Source organism: Pterocles gutturalis, unplaced genomic scaffold (assembly GCF_000699245.1).
Source record: "Pterocles gutturalis isolate BGI_N339 unplaced genomic scaffold, ASM69924v1 scaffold9905, whole genome shotgun sequence".
In the NCBI taxonomy this organism is placed as follows: Eukaryota; Metazoa; Chordata; class Aves; order Pterocliformes; family Pteroclidae; genus Pterocles; species Pterocles gutturalis.
Window position 1 is genome coordinate 1 of NW_010138227.1, and position 19,875 is coordinate 19,875.

At 37.7% G+C, this 19,875-nt stretch overlaps 1 protein-coding gene across 1 annotated transcript in view; it reads right to left on the reverse strand.

Moving 5' to 3' along the window:
• Positions 1–60: 60 nt before the first annotated feature.
• Positions 61–19,875, reverse strand: part of ACMSD (aminocarboxymuconate semialdehyde decarboxylase) — a 23,876-nt gene continuing 4,061 nt past the window's right edge. The window contains exons 3-10 of the mRNA XM_010082909.1: positions 15,740–15,836; positions 12,748–12,797; positions 11,165–11,401; positions 8,836–8,929; positions 7,499–7,594; positions 6,866–7,038; positions 385–483; positions 61–160 (exon numbers count right to left, since the gene is read on the reverse strand). Coding sequence (XP_010081211.1) covers positions 98–160; positions 385–483; positions 6,866–7,038; positions 7,499–7,594; positions 8,836–8,929; positions 11,165–11,401; positions 12,748–12,797; positions 15,740–15,836 — 909 coding nt within the window. The 3' untranslated portion in view covers positions 61–97. The remainder of the gene's footprint in view (positions 161–384; positions 484–6,865; positions 7,039–7,498; positions 7,595–8,835; positions 8,930–11,164; positions 11,402–12,747; positions 12,798–15,739; positions 15,837–19,875) is intronic.

Genomic DNA, 19,875 nt, shown 5'->3' on the forward strand with positions numbered 1-19,875 from the left:
AATCTGTAACATTCTGTGATTCTGTGATATGCAAATAGAACTATCCCTAAGGATTCTGTGTTATTTCTGAAGTCTGGTCTCTTTCGTATCTTTGTAATTATTCAAATTGTTTTCTGCTAAGACCCAAAAATTCCAGAGCATTTCCAGCCTTGAGTTTATCCTGTAAAAACAAAACACAGACATATGTTTGTGTGTGCTTAATTTATAATTTACTCAAATGCTTTCACTCGTGCTTTGAAATGAACTGCTGCAAAGAGACTAAAAGGCCTCTTCAGTCTTTGCAGACATCTGTACTACTCTGATTTTTCAGTGTTTTATCTCAGCTCCAAAACCAGAGGCTTAAAAAGGAGGGAAAAAAAGCCCCCCCAAATATAAAGATCATACCTTCAGTTTATTGTCAAAATCTTCCATTGAATCAATCAATTTTCCAGGTTCCGGTTCCCCCAGTGGAAAAGGGTAATCTGTCCCCAAAATAACTTTGTCCTAGTAATAAAAAACATGTTGTACATTTTGTGGTAAACTTAAACAATATAGTTGCATGTGGTTTCTGGAATTTATAATAAACCACAGGAAATTACATGTATATATTGGACTGATAAATTGCATAAATTAATATGAAGATAATCTTTGTATTCCAACTTTTATTAGGAAAATAACAAAGCTTGAAAACAATGACTCAAGAGCTTATTAAGTGAATTCAAGTTTGAAAAAAAAAGTACACGTTATTGATCGTTTTTGTGGTGTGTAACTAAACTTTGGTATAGTTTTATTCTGATACACAGAAAGTTCAAAATGCAAATCCCAGGCCCATGGGAATGAGGGTACATTGCTCAAGTGAATATGACACAAATGGTAATTTCCTACTCAGATTTGCTGGTTTGAAACGTAACATAAACATATCTCTTGTTCTGTGGCACTACTCATGCTGCTTTTGCAAGTAGTTTGCTTAAAATGCGGTGATTAATCTTGGTTAAGTGTTGCCATAATTAAATAGCCAATAAAGGACTGTGCTGGGTTTGCGTGGCAAGGTTTTGGTAGCAGGGGAGCTACAGGGGTGGCTTATGTGAGAAGCTGCTAGAAGCTTCCCCTGTGTCTACCTCAAGGATACACAGAATTCTTTCTGTTTCTCAACTTACTTTTGGGTTCTTTTTCATGCTCATTGCATGCTCTGCACTGTGGTGTGCAGTCCAAAATGACTATGAGAGTTTTTGACACATTTAAGAATTTCAGGAAGTTCTCCACCAAACTCGGAAAAGGTGCTTGGATTTGCATTCCTGAATTTGAAATTTCTGACTACACACACACACACAGACAAAATTATAAATATGTGAGAAAAATGTGTAATAAAAATACAAAGCAATCAGTGTTATCTTTTGAGTGATAACTTTAAAAGCTGTAGTAGTTGCAATGTGATACTACTTAAAGCATGGTACAGTGTAGAAGTACTACAAAAACTTGAATAAAAAATATTTAATTTAATTAGTATTCAGCTTCAGACAACAAAACCAAAATCTCATTTACAAAATTTTGTATCTTTTTGGAACCCTATATTTTTTTTTTAAGACATCATCGTGTCTAACTGGGATTGGATATTAGATGTGTGTTTGAAACATGTCTGAGAATATGAGTGACATGATATAATTTGTTTCTGAAAGCAAGTCAGTGAAAAGAAAATTCAATAGAAGTCTGTATGCATCCTTCCTGTTATCAGAGATGAAAATAAACAGGCAGATCCTCAGTAGCTCCCCATTGCTATAGGTTCATTTTCAAACTGGAATAATATTTCCCTATTTTATCTACCTTAGAGAGTGCTTATTGACAATTCTCTTGATTTTATCAAAAGTCTATTTTCCTTTAAGCTTCATCTCCTGAAGACATGAATATTTGAAAGCCACAGTTTTAATTAAAATATATTTTTTTAAACATCTCATGAATTTGAAGTCAAGCTCATGAATTTGGGGCACATGTTATATTTGAACTCAGTTACTGAAATGCCTTTTTTTTTTTTTTTTTTACGTCCAGCAGGTGTCACCCGAGAGTCTCTGGAAGAACCCATACAGAACCTTACACGACAAACAGAAGATGCACGTTCTACTGTTCTGTTCTGTATTGTCGTGTTCTAATTTACGGAAGAATTCTTGCCATAAGATTAGAATAGGAGACTTTATAGTCCTCTGCCTACTAAATCAAGTTCTGAGTGTAGATTAAACAAAATATATTTGTATGTGTGTAAGTTTAAGCAGCTAAATACGTTATTCTATTTATAATATTCAATCTGATATCAAGACATTTCCTTCAGATATCAACACCAAATGTATGCTATATACAACACCCACCCCAAACAGCAAACACACTAGCTTTATAAGAGAAAAATGGATTTCTAAGTAAAGGAGACGGAAACCCAGTATTCACCCAGCTGTTTATTAGTCAAGGTTAAGTAAGCCAGGAGGGTTTGTACATTCTTGTTTATGTCTCCTATATACCAAAGCAGAAATAAATGCCGTGCCCTCATTGGAATAATATATATATTATTTAAATTCTATTTTTATTTTCCTCTAATTTAAACTGTTTCACAGCTAATCATATGATCTATTCATTAGCAGTAAAACCAAGAACTGTAAATTAATGAGAAAAATTTAGAAGCAGCATTACTGCCCTGCTACTAGTCACATTAGGTTATTCATTTATACTCTGGGCTTCGGTTTTGTACCAATCTATAAAATGGAGATTTAGCAACCAGCCTCAGAGAAGTCCTGTGAAATCTCTGCAGATAAATAATACTCCTAGCATAATAGATGTATTATTATATTATTCCAAAGTATATCAGCAAAGTCAGTTTTCCCTAGAGGACTTGTAGTTCGGTACCTTAATCAGTGCATCTCTCCTTTTGGAAAGGTACATATGGCTAATGATTAACCTCAGTGGACGCTTCTACTCAACAGAACTTTTTCCACGGTAATAGGGACCTGAATCTTAAAATGAATCTTAAAGAGCATCAAGCATGGATTTGTCCTCTTATATTAGAGAAAATTTGTATTTGCCTTTAATCTCACCTTGTTTTCAGCTATCAGGGTACATTTCAAAAAAAGGCCAGACTGCTATAGCCAGTTCAGCTCCAGCTTCTCACCAGAATGTTTTATCTTTGGGGGATGGCTCTTGAGGAATCACCATGGGGAAGTTTTTGCAGAGATTCACTGAATCATTTAATCTCCTGTCAACCCAGATCTTCACTTTTTATAGCCAGCATCATTAGGGATTTTGTGTTTATTTATAGTCACTTCGTGCTACCTCATCATGGGTGGAGCAAAGACTGCAGGAATTTTGCAGTCTTACAGAATTCTTTCTCAGAAATATATACTTCTGCTTCCTTTAACTGGGATAGGCTCCGATTAACCTGCACCCAAAACTAAGAAGGGATGAAGTTAAATGTACATGACTCATAACAGCTGTCACTGGATTTTAATGTTCATAACCTCAAAGCCAGCACATTACATTCCGATGCCAGGTAACGGCTGTTCCCTAAGGACCTGAAGCCATGTCTAAGCACATCTTCACACACACTGATGCCCTTCCTGCACAGCTCTTAGCTGTACTCTAGAGAGCTGTCCTATTTCAAACCTGCAGCTTATAAAGTTACAGTGTCATCCTCAAGACCAAATCACATTGGTTTTAGCCCACATTTATTCATCCTATATTTGTTAGTCTGCCAACATGACTGTACTGAAAACACCGAGATATTAGGCACTTTTTAAAGCATTTGATTCTTGGAATGGTATTATGGAAGAATATCAACTTTAATTGGAAAAGAGAGTGAACTTTCTAATTTTCATGGTTATAAAGTAAAGCTTGAAAATGTGATTTTTTTTTTTTTCCCCAAGGATAAGATGCCTTAGGCTGTGAAAAAGACAAAGAAAATGTCCTTTTTTTTTTTTTTTTTAAGTTCTCTGGAGCATTAAAAGCATTTAGGTTTTTGGGATCTGACTCATGACTTTTAAGCACTGTGGTTCTACCTGATGTCACATTGCTTGAGCTCAAAATACTCAGAGGAAAATTAAAGATGACACCAACATCCCATGTAGTACACTGGTCATATTTATTGCATTAAGAAAATTTCAGATGTCTGTTGACAAAATAAACAAGACACCAGAGATGCTATCGCTGAGTGACTTTTAGATTGTTGAATTAGAATCCACAACATCCTCAAACAACTAAATTTCAGTTACAAACACTAATGACTATTAAGGGCCAGAGTCTGTGTGTTGCTCTTAGGAAGAAAGGTAGAGAAGTTACAGTTCAAGTGTGGTGCAAAGACAGCAGCTTTCTCACAAGAGCCATAGCTTAGAGTAGCCTCGAGATGCAAAGCTAACGTGTTACTCTAAAGCAGAACTGCTATGAGACTTGCATTCTATACAAGTTAAAACAGAAAAAAAAAAAAGTTGTCAGCAATAGATTAAACATCCTGTTGTACTTTCTCTCCTGCTTTGCTCTTGACATTTATAGTTCAGCTTAAAACCAGCATCAGCCCAGAAAAGAATAATCTGGGGGTCTCAGCCATGCTGAGTCACACCACTTCTAGTTTACCAAGGTCTTTCTAACAACGGCAAAACATATCTCTCAATGTTTTAAAATAGAAAGAAAAAAAAAAATAGAAACAAGCAAGTAATCTTGTCTCCTTGGCAATAAAAAAGGGGATCTGACTACCTAAACATGGCAATTTAATATTCAAGAGCTAGACTCATCCCTGCTATACTATAACTGCACACAGAACAATAATATACTTAGAATGAACAAGGTCTAGGTCTGGGGAGACTTCTCAGAAAAGTAGAAGGCAATTCCTGAACTGTTACTCTATAAGCCTTTGGGTATCTTGTAAAATGGAAGTGCATATCACATCCGGTAAAATTTTTAAATCTGTTGTAAAAACTACTTAAAGCCATTTGATTACTATAAACTACAGTTAGATTCAAAAGGTAATGCACAGGAAAACATCCTGGACTGTTGACCATGATATATTTACTATTTAGAGGCTGGTAACAGAAATTAACATAAATACTGGGCTGGAGTCCTAGTATTTTTGTAGTAACCCATCTGGTGCCTAAAACTTCATCCCTGTCCTGGTTTCAGCTGAGACAGAGTTACCTTTCTTCACAGTAGCTGGTAAGAGGCTGTGTTTGGATTTGTGCTGAGAAAAAGGCTGATCACATACTGATGGTTATAGTTGCTGCCAGGGCAGTCAGGACCTTTTCAGCTTCTCTGCTGTGCCAGTGTCTGCAGGGGCAGGAGAAGCTGGGAAGGGAGCACAACCCCGATTACTAGCCTAGGATTCGACCTTAGGTTTAGGATTGAGATCCACGAGACCCTCGTTCTTATCTCAACCCACAAGTCTCTTTTTCCCTTCACTCCTTTAATTCTCTTCTCTGTCCCTGGGACAGGAGAGGGTGGTTGATCAATTGTTCCGGTGTCTGCCAGCCAGGGTCAAAACGATGACAGTCCTTTTTGGTTAGGAAACATAATGAATGCTTATCGGATGTTTGTTTTAATACACTTTGTCCAAGTCTGACCTTATCTCAACCGCTCAAGCTCCACATTGGGTGCCAAAAAGGACTGTTGTAATTTTGACCCTGGCAAATTTACCAAATGACCCAGAGGGAGACAACCCAGAGCAAGAGACCTGGAGCAAGAGAGACTGACCCAGACAGACCCTCATCTATATACTGGGCACGACATGCATGATATGGAGTAGACCATTGGCCAGTTTGGGTCTCAGCCCTAAACCTAAGTTACCTAAGAGTACCAAGATAATGAAAAGCAATAGTTTCTTCTGCATTATTATTTTTGGCTGGCCTAGGCACGTCACTTCTGTACCAGTTCTAGTACAGATTTATTGCAGTAACCTGTTCAGACTGTTGGAGATGAAAATGGGAAGTCAACAGCATCTCTTCTGTAGAGATAAAGAAAGCATTTGGCTTAGCTGTGTTTGTGAACTTCAGTCATACAAGAGACCCTGATGACAGCAGCAGCCCCATACCTAAGAAAGTACTACATGACCCTAGAAACTAACGTACAGGAAACAGGAATACAGCCCCTGAGACAAGAAAGTCACTGTCAGAGTGACTGAGAGAATTTCTCTTTTTGACAGCTGGTACATATCTGCCTGCTAGCTGCAGAAACTGCATGAAGTCCAGAGATCAAGACACAAATACAGGTCTCTTGTTGATTTGCAGTGATCCAGTGGAAGTTGGTATGAGTGATGCCATCTTCACCCGATCCCGAGCATTTATTAATGGGAAGGAATTATTTGATTGTTTTGGATTTTTCTGTTTTTTTTCATGCTGTACCTGATTTAAACAGGTTGCTAAACTAACAAAGATTTCTTTCCTCTCTCCTCTACCAATTAAAATATTTTTGCAAGCCCATGATGTTTAACATGCTCTCTAGGATCCTCACAAAAACTTTCATTATTACAGACTTTTTTCTGCCTATAACTTCACAAGTGGAAATACAGTTTGATTTCTTGAAATATACACCTCAATTTGAAAAGTAAGCCACTTGAAAACAAGGCTCCAAATGAAGCAGTCTTTGCTTGCACACTCATCCTGAACAACCTTACACGAGGAACTAGCCTCACTAAACTAAGGTCCACAGCGCATGATTTTCTGGATTAAAACCACCATTTCGATAACCCTATATAGGAAAAACATTATCAACATGGCAGAAGCCTGTCAGTTTATAATAGCTCAGGTTCTGATTTTACTGGGTGAATATGTTGTCTTCTTCCTGCTTTCTTCTTCTCTTCTCGTTTTGCCGTTTCATAGAGAATTAAATAAAGAATGACTCACCTGCTTCTGGAAGCATTAAAACTCACCTCTCCTATTACACTTGTTAGCAGCCTTAGTGCACCACGATCATGGACAAGAGAGTCTGTGTAAAATGAACCAAGGTATTTTCTTGGATCCACCTTATTATCCACTGCACACAAATCAGGGCGCATGTTGAATCCATGGGAGATTCGTCCCACTGTGTATGGAAAAGCTCCACCTGAAAGAAGAAGATTTTAGTAACAGAAGCTGAAAATATGCAGGAGGAAAAAAAACCACATTATCAACAGAGACCCATAAGTTTTACTGTCAGCTATTTAGAAAGGTGGTGTGCACCAGAAATTTTTTACTCCTTCCCCTTCATTAGTTTCTTTCTCTGTTTTCCACATTTATTCACTACTGTGATGCCCAAATTCCTCCTGCTGCTTCCTTTTCCATTTCCCTTACTCATCTCCTGTCTCCTTGTTTCCCTTAAACAGTGTTGTAACAATTCAAACACTGGCTGAAGCAGGCTAGAGAGGGTTCATACAAGCAGCAGATCTGGCAGATATCTGCTTTGGGGTAATAGCACTCAGCTGGTGGCAGCTTTAAAGTGGTAACCCTATTAGCTGGCATACCAGAAAATAACATTGTACCATGCTCAACTAAAGAACAGGTATTTCACATGGCTTATTACCTACCTCCGTGTGCGAAGCAAACTTTCAGTTTAGGAAATTTTTCAAAAATTCCACCCATAATCATGGAGCAAATGGCTATGGTTGATTCTGCTGGCATGCCTAAAACAAAAAAAGCTTTATTGTATGAGAGTTTTATTTTTTATTTTTGTGCTTGAGTTTTCAATGTTATCTTCATTTTCTTAAATTAGGCTTGAACCTACTGAAAAAATAACAGTTACAGAGCACCTGTCAAAGGTTACACATTATTTCTATTAGAGAAACATGGAATTGAACATTAATTAACTGAAGGGAGGACAGAGGACTGGAAGCTAAGATCTTCTGAATTCTAAGCCCAGTTTTTATCCTACACCACTAGGACAGCTGACAGGCAGATTAGGTATGTCATATTGGGTTTGCGTGTCAAGGTTTTGGTAGCGGAGGGAGCTACAGGGGTGGCTTCTGTGAGAAGCTGCTAGAAGCTTCCCCTGTGCCCGATAGAGCCAATGCCAGCGGGCTCCAGGGCAGAACCCCCCCGCGCCCCATCAGTGACGGTGGCAGTGCCCCTGGGATAACGTAGTTCAGAAGGGGAAAAAGTTATTGTGCAACAGCAACTGCAGCTGGAGAGAGGAGTGAGAATGAGGGAGAGAACTCTGCAGACACCAAGGTCAGTGAAGAAGGAGGGGGAGGAGGTGCTCCAGGTTCCAGAGCAGAGGTTTTTCCTGCAGCCTGTGGTAAAGACCATGGTGAGGCAGGTTATCCCCCTGCAGCCCATGGAGGTCCACGGTGGAGCAGAGATCCACCTGCATCCCATGGGGGACCCCATGCCAGAGCAGGTGGATTTGGTTTTATTTCTCATTATCCTACTCTGATTTGATTGGTAATAGATTATTTTTTCCTCAAGTCACATCTGTTTTGCCAGTGATGGTAACAGCTGAATGATCTCTCTGTCCTTATCTCAACCTGTGAGCCTTTCGTTATATTTTCTCTCCCCTGTTCAGCGAAGGACGGGTGTGACAGAGTGGCTTTGGTGGGCACCTGGCATCCAGCGAGGGTCAACTTAGCACAATCCTGAACTGCACAGTACAGCTGATTGCCCAGTTATCCTAGTTCAAAGGCAATCTGGAATATGCCAGGTTCTCTTCTCACCTCTGCTTCTTTTGTGTGTAAAGTGAGACAGTTATGTTCGTGGATATTCCAGCACAAATCTGGGGTTTAGTTGTGCCATGGTGCCAGTTCCTACAGTTTAGAACTAACATCTCTCTCTCTTTTTTTCTCTGTACTAGTACCTTTGCAACAATCTCCTGGGCATAATCCAGTGACAGTTCATAAATTTAGATTAAACAAAGTAATTATACACTCACCTATTAGCCAGGGAAACCAGTATTTGGACATCCGTCCATCTGTCTGCATGTCCCAGGGATGCACAAAGAGACAGCAATTTAATTGTTCAGCAGCCTGCAGCAAAAAGAAAAAATCTAAATCTTGAGTAATCATACCAAAATGCATCTTAGTTCTTAGCCGTGCTTTAAAGATTACCTACAAAACTGTACTAAGCATTAGTACTAGCAATGAAAACTGGCCCAGAGATAAGAGCTATAAGCAGTAGTTGGTTATATTTACTCCTCTGGGCCATATCCTTGAAGTCCACACTCAGTTTCTTTTTGAGAGTACAGGATTGGAAACACTGATGAGAGTATATTTTTCATAAACCAAGTGTTCCTCAGATTAACGTGGTACAAAAAAGTTTTTTTAGCAGTTTTTGTCAGCCATCTAGCAGTATAAAGCTTGTTTCAAATTAGCATACTTTTGGTTTCATTACACACACGAGGATGACTCTCATAATGTTTTATAGAACCATTTTAGGATAGTTTTGCAGAATTGTTTCAGCTACATTCAGGAGTTTTCATTGCTGTTGCTCTACACTTGTCCCCTTTGGCCCTCTGCCTGTCTTAAAAAGAAGTTAGAACTATTCCTAATCCATCCTAAGAGTTCAAAATATAGCTGTATTCTGACCAATAACCCTTCTCCACTCAAGTGTATTAATTTGTCCAAAACTAGTGACATCTTTGGAAAGGAACACAGAAGAACAATATAGGATGCTGACTCTGACTGCAGAATATAACTATGTGCTTAAATTTAAGCAGTCATTCATATGCTTAACTAGAATTTAACAGCTTCATTTTGTCAGATGTATTTCTGGACCTTCTCTTGTTGCTAAGGAGATTATCACACATTTGAAAAATTTGGGTTTATTTACCCATACATGTATAAATAAAGCTGCAACTTTTGGATTGTAGGGAGTAATTGCCATCTACATATGTAAACTAAAAATAGCAATTCAATAACTGGCTTGGTAGATTGATGGAGTTAATTATCAAATATGGCTTCATTTCACAACCTTTATTATCCCAGGATGTTTCTAAAAGTGATAGAGGTTACTTCCTACATGTGTTAAACATAAGCTGAAGAATGTACAGTATAAGAGAAAGATCCCAGTACAAGAGAGGGATCCTAGTATAAGAGAGAAATGGAGCTACTGGAGAGAGTCCAAAGATGAAGAAGGAACTGGAGCATCTCTCCTATAAGGAAATGCTCAAGAAGAGAAGGTTCAGGGGGATCTTATTATATATATATGAATACCTGAAGGGAGGGTGTAAAGATGGAGCCAGGCACCTTTCTGTGGTGCCCTCTGACAGGACCAGAGGCAATGGGCACAGACTGGAAAACAGGAGGTTCCCTCTGAACATCAGGAAACACTTTTTTACTGCAGAGGTGACTGAGTACTGGCAGAGGTTGCCCAGAGAGGCTGTGGAGTCTCCACCCTTGGATACATTAAAAAACCATCTGGGCATGTTTCTGGGTGTCTGGCTCTAGGTGGCTCTGCTTGAGCAGGGGTGTTGGACCAGATGACCTCTAGAGGTCCCTTCCAACCTCAGCCATGCTGTGATTCTGTGAATGTGTGCATCTCCAAGAGGGGAGGTTGATTGACTGACTGTATATGACCATAAAAACAAATAGTCCAGATGCTGCACTAACAGGATTCTTGAATAAATTGAGCATTCTGAAAAATAACCCCTATGGGTCAATTTCAAGCTGACAGCTATAATAACCTGTGAAACAGATACAGAATGTACATTGATTAAACCCCATAATTTAGACAAATGACCATGCTCATCTGGACCTCAGGCTATTTAAGAAATGCAATCTATCAATTCAATTATAATCAATACATCCAGTTTGGGACTGGAATTTTGCATAATTCTGTATGGTACTTTGGCTCTATAGGTACCTCTGAAGATCTCAGGGAATTTTATCAATTACATCTAGAGGACTGGATACAGTAACTTGAACCCAAAAGCAAACAGTGCATAAATGCTTTATTTCATACTGCAATTATACTCACAAATCAAGAAGCCAATTCTACAGTGAGAACTCATATCATAAAAATATTTTTTGTTTTTATTATGAAGTATGGTTTAGAATGTTTTATATTGTATTATTATTAGATCCTGTAATGAATTATCATATATAATTAAAGCTGAATCTCTTTGATCACTAAGCAGATTAGAAGGGTCAATTGTTTAAACATATCTATAAATTTGGTTGATGACTGAATATGTCCCAAGGTATTTTTAGACAGAATTCCATTTTACAGAATTCCCCAAAATAAGGAAAGAAACATTAACTCACAGCATAAATACCATACAGTTCTGGTGCATTCAGGTCCCATTCATTGACATGAGTTCCTATTTGTACTCCAGGAAATCCAAGTTCATTCACGCAGCGATGCATTTCCTTCACAGCCAGGTCTGGAGCTTGCAAAGGTAATGTACCCAAGCCAATAAACCTCTTGGGGTACTTTTTTACTGTAGCAGCTAAGTCATTATTTAATATTTGGGCTAGATCTAAAGTATCCTGAGGTTTGGCCTGATAAGATATTAAGCAGAATAGTACATTAAAATATAGTTCTCAAATGTTATCACCTTTGGAAGATATTGGATAAATGTCACTGAAAACAATTCAGAGACAGGGTTTGAACCTAAAATTTACTTTACAGTTCTGAATGGCTGGAAAGCAGCAGGGCTAAATCCTGCCTTGCTTTAAAACCTCTGGTTGCAGTTCTGCTTCTTGTCTTGAATATTTTCTGAACTGATCTTGCCTTTACTGCTCAAGATGAGTGTAATAAATCCCAAGTTGTTGATACACTTAAGTATCCGGTCTTTTGTGTAAACCAGTCCTCTGTTTTTGTTATCCCAATGCAAAACCTCAGCATGTAATTTTTAAACATAGCAACGAATATTTACTCTCCTATTAGTGGAGCTGAAGAGATAAAAATAAGAAATGTGAGATGCTGGAGCATTAGAATTCTACAGAGAAAACCTGAACAAACCTCTCTAACATTTAGAAGGAGATAACAGTCATAATTCTAACAAGTGAATTGCAATATCCATACAATTAGTTTCCCATTTCCCCCCCCCCCCAATACATATTTAATGGAAAATATTCCCATAAATACCAGAATAAAATTTAAAGATATCTCACCCAACAAGAAATTCTGAAGATCAGTGGTACTACTTATATGTGGGCTTAACACAATGACTTTTAATGTAGCATATCTGTTTACATGTAGCAACTCAACTTGTACACATAGCTAAATAGTCAAATTGAGGATGTATTTAGAACAGCCTTTTGCTACGATTTATCTTCTCAGACTGTTTTTATTTCCTTGATGTGAACAAGAAAACGTATTAATGCAGGGATCATATTAATTTAAATTTGCTACTGAATTTTAAGATTCAAAGCATTCTAGGTCACTGAGTCCCATGCCACATTTAAAAGAAAGTGGGACAAGACCATGAATATATCTCTTACTTCTTTTTTTTCATGAGAAAATACTGACTGATGTCTAGCTTTCATGGAATCTGTACATATACATCTACCTGCTAACCGTGGATTCATGCTGTATAAATTCTCTCTCCCTGTTTCCAGCTACCCCCATACGGTCCCTAGAGGAAATTCTGTTGTCTTGTTCTTTCTTACTGGGTGTACTGCAGTGCGGAGCTTTGCCAGGACACCCTGTTGGCTCTTCTGATACCTGGGCTACTTTTTAGTCTTGTTTTTCACAGCAGTACAATTCCCCTCTTATTTCAGTGCTCTAGTAAATACTTCAATCACCTAATTTATAGGAGGATGGATTTATTTTTTTAAAATTTCATAACATATGAATTACAAAATACAGGAAGGAATATAATAGGAAAATAGTAGAAACCTACCCAGTAGCTGAACATTACAGGGACCGTGGAAAGGACTTGGACTGTGACTCCTGAATAAGAAAGAGCAGTTATTAGTGTTTCCTTTTTTTTTGGTAAAATGTTAAAAATAAGAAAACACTTTGGTTTGAAAGGTAGAAGGCAAAAACTTCAATGGTAAGAAAAACTGATTTAACAGTGACATGGATAGAATATTTTTTTTTTTTTTGCAAATTGAGGATCATGGTAATAAATCTTGTAGTGTATCAGTTTATTAAAATTGGAATATTTTTGCTAAGTAGAAAGAAAAATAACACTTTCATAATCATACTAGATTACAATGTTATATGAACAATGTTGTTGTTAAACAATTGTTAACATAACAGTTGTTAAACAATGTGTTCCCCAAAGCTCTATTGTGTTAGGTTTCATTCATCCTGTGTCTGGACTACTGAGGTTAAAAGTATAAGAAATTCTGTCTGGTTTTAGAAATAACTTTGATGTTAACAATAAAGAGAATTAAGCCTATGTTTTTTGGTTTCTGTTCAAACACAAATCTACACCATAACTTTGTGCATCTGTCTTACAAGATCTGATTAACATTATGTACAGCAGCAATGGTTTGTGGTTAAGGCTTAGCTCTACAAAATTACTTATATACCCAAAGTACAGCCTAAATTGTATTATCCACCAATATGCTACTGGACACTTGATTAGTATGTTTGAGAACATTTACATTTACCATGTTTTCCACAATAAGCATTGTATCTGCTTTCAATCCATTTTCACACTTCTGAGCAAATTTAACTTAAACCTTAAAGGTAGATTTCCAAGCTGAACATTCCTAGACACTAACCTCAGGAAGAAGAATCAGCACAGAAAACTCTCTACTTTATACCCTCATCAGGTTTTACAGAAGAAAATAATAAGAAAAGCCAGTTAGGATTAACTGAAAGATTTTCTCCAACAAAATTCTGACTATTTTTGTCACAGAACTGTGATGTTAATTGCCTTTACAGCTTGTTTTATTGAATTACCTTGATAGCTTGTTTTATTGACTGGATCAAGACACAGGTTTGTATACCAAATAGACCTAGGACATGATTGTGAGGATGAATTTAGTCCCTTTGGTACATTGGCTACCATTTCTTATCAATGGCAAGATGATTTCTCGGGCATTGCGCAAAGCCATTTAGCAACCAAGCTGTAAGTTATCTCTCCCAGTTAATAATACTTTACAGTGACCGATACTAGCTTTGTTCAGCTGGGAGACTCCTTGTGTCTTTGTTCCAAACTTATGCTATGTTTGGAGGTTAAATTTTTGAGTAAAGTCTATATCTCAGCCTGTGTGACGGAAAACAGTCTTTGAACTAAGCAGCTACAGCTTTGTAAACCGAAAAAGAGTAAATGTGGCCTATAGTCTTTATCATTAGAAGAACACTAAGAATGAAAAACCCTAAGACCTTTTTTTTACACTTAATTGGCTGATGCCTGTATCTCTGGGGTGCTGTAATAAAAGGGGACATTTTTATGGCACAAGTCACCAGATGGTGCTGCAACACACAGTTTTTAGATTTTTATTTTTTTTAACCAAGTGAGCACTGTTTAGTTTGTGGACAAGTATTGTGATGTTTGCTTTATGATACATTTTCTCTTCTGGAGAGCTGTTGCAAAAATTTGAAAAAAATTGTTTCTCTGTTTTCCCTTTGTCTACAGCAAATAGGCGGGGCAGACCTGTTTTGTAGAAACTTGCCATTAGTGTTGAGGGAAATATCTGAAAGATGCCCAAAGGCCATTTATGATCCTGACTGTGGTTGAATGATGTGGTAATCCCCCAAATCCCTGACCTAACTCAGGGAATTATTATGGTCTAGTCAAAGCAGCATATTTCATAGAGGCTGCAAAGACATTCTAGCATTCCCATGAAATGTCTAATGGTTGGAGTTTGAAATACTGCTTCTCCAGGGTGAAAATGAGGTAGTTGAGAATTATTTGTGTTTACATAAATTGCCCACCAGCTCTTTGAGTTCCTAAATTGGCCTGTTATGTGTTGCAGTAAACCTCCATAGGGAGAATGACCCAAAAGTATCTCCTAACATTCTACCCCATGAGAGAGGAAAATAATAATCATAAGGATGCTACTTATAAAATATCTGCTCTTTTAAGTAATTCAGATGTTTATTCCTTATGAAAAGTTGGAGAAGATATTCAAGTTGTGTCTCTGAGAAACTGATGTAGTGAATTATTGAGACCTCAGTCTAAGAAAAAATAATCTTTAGTAACACAATATTTCTCTCACAAAAGTAATTTGGAATTACAGTGTTAAGAAGAACTAACAAAAATAACTGATCAGACTAAAAGTTCCTTTGCTCATCCTCAGTCTTCCATCTTACAAACCTTATTTAGTGGCATGTGAGTAACTTGATGGAAAATAAATTTGCAAAATTTGCATCTACTTAAGTTTCTTTCTAAATCAGGAAACTTCTCTTTTCTGAGAAAGAAATCGTACCAGTTCTCTAGGCTCAGAGTCCTCTAGCAAACGTACAGAATGAAGTTGCAACAACTAAACAGAAAAAATATTAGAAAAGGAAACAAAAATACAAAGAAAACCTATGAGTAAACAGAATATTTTTAACACTTGGAACAAAAATGAAAGGGATTCCTCTTTTACGCAGATCACTTCAATACCTGGAATGTACATTGCCTTTTCAAGCCCAGACTCAGTCATCCTTACTTACATCAACTAGTTCTTTAGTGCCTTAACAATCCCACCAAAATTGGTGAGCCCATGTGGGGAATAAATTGCTACTGAAAATGCAAAAGTTATGGGAACATGTCCCATTTGAGTTTGAGTATAAAGTGCATCAGTTTTCACTGACTTTCAACTCATGTAATGAATCAGTATGCTAAACCTTTTAATTTTCCTATTGTGATTGAGCGCTTTCAGACGCACTAATGGAGAAGTTGCTGTTATTCTAAATGAGACACAATGATTTCAATTCCTTTATGGAGGTACCTGATAGATCCATGTCTTTAATCCGTACTTCTGGATCCCAGCAGTTTTCTTGAATAACTCTAAAAACCTTTCCATCCTTCATCATCTTTGCCTGTCCCTGTGAAACGACATTTTCATATATTATAAAAATGACAAAGTAGTACATTCTAATTTAGAGTTGCTTGAGTATATTGTGCTCCCTACAGAAATTCAGTGAAATAATTTTGTTTTCCTGTTTTTATTCACTAGGTATTTTTAATCAGACTATTTTAAAATAGTCATTAATAAACCAGTCATTTATAGTTCAGATGGCATGAATTCTTCATCATATGAAAATCCCCTTTCTTTTGCAATGTATATCACTCCACATTTGTTTGGAAAAAATATCAGGTACCTTAATCCAAGTTTATCCTCAAACCAAATTTTGACCTCAAAACAGTGCTCTAATTAAATCTGTGCTAAATTTTCCCTTTGAGTATGTGTGTATGTTCTTTTTAAAGTCAATAGCATCACAATGATTCCAGTAACTAAAGAAATAATTGTGCGACTCTGTTAATTTCAGTCCAGTTGGTTCATATCACCAGTGATACTGAGACAAAAGCAGACCTATTATGTTGTCTTCAGATTACATTTTTTCCTTGACAAAAAAAGAATTATTGAAGAATTTGTGTTTGGGAAAAAAACTTAAAACCTAAATGCAGTATAAAACCATTACCTGAATTACTGTAATACCTTCCCCATATGCCACCAATTCCCAGACTTACAAAGTTATAAATATTATCAAGGTAATGAAAATGAATACTGTTCCTTTAACAACGAACTTAGAGACTTCCTTTTTAAACTTAATTTTTGGTTGATTTGTCAATTTTTCAAAGTGGCTGGGTAGGCACAGTGTTGTCCCATTAAGCAAAGTAAAGACAGACAAAACAGTATTTCTGTTGGCTTGTGCTTGCACAAATTGAAGAGATACGATTCACCAGTACTTGCAAGGCCTGAGTATTTCTTGGTTGCTTGAAGCTACTATAGGGATAAACAGAAATGGGTGAAAGTCAGAAGATCCATATGGCCCCGTGTATTTGAGATGGGTAAATGCAGTGATGCAGCTGATGTACTGGACAGAGAACACACTGCATCTGCAGCTGAACACTGAAAACCGCATGAGAAAACACAGCAGCTACTCCTTCACCTTCACAGAAAACAGAAGGTAAGCACAGGGCAGTCTTCTGGCCCTTCTGGGAAGGGCATTCTCTCTCTCCAAAGGCCACGTTATTTTTCCTTACAAAACTGGTTTATCCTGTCTATTTTTCTAAGTGAAAAACCTGTTAAATCAGAATATTCCTTACTGGTACGCTAAACCAAAAAAACTAATACAATTTCACTGCTTCTTGCAGAGCTGGGTTTCTCTCCCCTCCTTCAGAGAAGCCAGACTGTTCTTAACCTTGAATTTGTTATTAGCTTCATACATCATTCACAAATATACTGCCCTAATGAATATTTTAAAGCTAAAAAATCTAACTGTGCTGCCTTGGCACAAGTTACTTGTTAGCTGTATCACAGATTGTGAAAATTACTTGAAATATTACAGTCAGTGATAACAACTACATAGTCCTGATCCTCTGGTAAAATACTTCAGGTTCTTGTAAAATTGATTTTCCAACCTGACAGAAAGTTTTACTCTAGCCATACACTCCAACACATTAAAAAAAGATCAGCACATTGCTCCAGATTGCCTAATAAACAGAAAAACTTTCGGAGTGGGAGTAGAGAAAAAGACAGAGTAGAAATGAGCATTGCATCACAAACGAATAGATCGTGTGGACTTCATTGGATTACCACTGGGAGTACTTCTGGGAATGCAGGCAACTTAATTCTTTCCTCAGACATCGCTAAGGCATAGCAGCTGACTTGCTCATTTATATTTTCTCCTGCTAATGCTGGAAACAATATTAGACAGATTGTAATTTTACTAGCAACTTTGACAGTGCTCATACTTAAATGCCGATACACAGTTATCCTCTGAATGCTGCAGCAGGGTTTGCAATACAGGAAAGGTTTCTAATAGGCCATGTGCTGTTCGCTTTGAAGAATTAGTTGCAACACTTTGCAATTTTAATTTGCAATAAGTGATCCTTTGTGAACATGCTACAGGTCAAGGCTAAGGTCACAGCATTGTATGTTGGCAACAACAAACCTGATTATGCAGGAAAGCAAGCCATGATCATCTGAATAGTTTCATGCTTGTGTATGTAAGGATAGAGAGATCTGGTCTAGCAGCACTGTGACTGGAAAATGAATCATATTGCTGTAGTCTCCAGACACTGCCACTAATCTGCACCTGGTATTTTTAAAATGAGAAATTACTCAGACACTTCAACTGGGAAACAATTCCAGAGTTTTTTTTTTTGAGATAGTAAGAATGAAATATGGATCAGGAAAAAAAAAATTCAGGTTCCAAAGCAATGGATACAGTGCTGAAAATCTCATAAAAGACACAAGATTTTTATTTGCAAGTTTAACATGACTTTCCAAGGGCACAGCTGAAGAATTCTGTCACTCCTATTCTATTCCATTCCATTCCATTCCATTCCATTCCATTCCATTCCATTCCATTTTATTCTACACATCACCTGATATTTAAGGCAGAAATTAAGAGAGAGAGAGATTTAAGAATTAGGTCCAGCAGGCTGATCTGGTTCAGCAAGCTACATTTAAAATGATCCCATCACTAAACTACTCAGTCACATCTCAAATTGCACTTCTTTAAAAATGCATGTAATTATTTTCTTCCAGTTTGACCCTGATGCTTCTTCACAGAATGATATGAGAAGCTTTTGATTTTTTTTAATCTTAAGGGTTAACTTCCCCAGCCCCACATATCTGAACAGGATTTTATTTTGCCGTGCACTTTTTCATGTAACCTTTTCCGACAGAAGTAGGCTAGACAGAATTCTCTGCAAAGTGTATAAGTCTATTATTGACTTGCCACAAAGTTCCTTTGCGAACTATTTTTAGCAAGGAATTTTAGCATCAGATCTGAAGCAAACAGCTAAGCTGCTAAAAATGTCTCCAACAATTCTCACCTTCCTGCCCCTACCATGTATCTCAGAAGCTGTGCCATCCATACTTTGGTTCAAAAAAAACCCCCTCCTGTGCCTGCGTAGACTCAGATCTCAAATTTCAGCCCAATATTTGTTTGCTCCTCATTCTCAGTCCCAACCTTCACATTCTGTGGTCCTTTTTCATAAATCATTGTTAGTCATTTGACAGCATAGCCTTGCATGTTATGGAATGACAACAGTGTGCAATAAACTGACACAGTGTTGTATCCATTTTATCAGCTTGTTTTTCAGTTAATATAAGCATATATACAATCACAAAGAAGCATGATTTTGCGAAGTGACAAGACCATGAGGGAATATCTAGTTCCACTGAAATTAACAGGCATTATATATTGTGGTGGGTTGACCCTGGCTGGATGTTAGGTGCCCACCAAGCTGCTCTATCACTTCTCCTACTCAACTGAACAGAGGAGAGAAAATATAACAAAAGGCTTGTGGGTCGAGATAAGGACAGGGAGAAATCTTTCACCAGTTACTGTCACTGGCAAAACAGACTCAACTTGGGAAAAAATTAATTTAATTTATTACCAATCAAATCAGAGTAGGATAATGAGAAATAAACCCAAATCTTAAATCTTTCTCCCACCCCTCCATTCTTCCTGGGCTTAACTCCCCTCCTGATTTCTCTACCTCTTCCCCCCCAGCGGCACAGGTGGATGGGGAATGGGGGTAGCGGTCAGTTCATCACATGTTGTATCTGCTGCTTCTTCCTCCTTACCTCCTGACTTCTCTACCTCTTCACCCCAGGTGGATGGGGAATAGGGGTAGCAGTCAGTTCATCTCATGTTGTATCTGCTGCTTCTTCCTCCTTAGGGGGAGAGTTCCTCACACTCTTCCCCTACTCCAGCATGGGGTCCTTCCCACGGGAGACAGTCCTCCATGAACTTCACCAATGTGAGTCCTTCCCTCAGGCTGCAGTTCTTCACAAACTGCTCCAGTGTGGGTCCCTTCCATGGGGTGCCGTCCTTCAGGAACAGACTGCTCCAGCATGGGTCCTTATTGTTCTACTACTTGTTCTCATCATGAAGTTACAGAAAT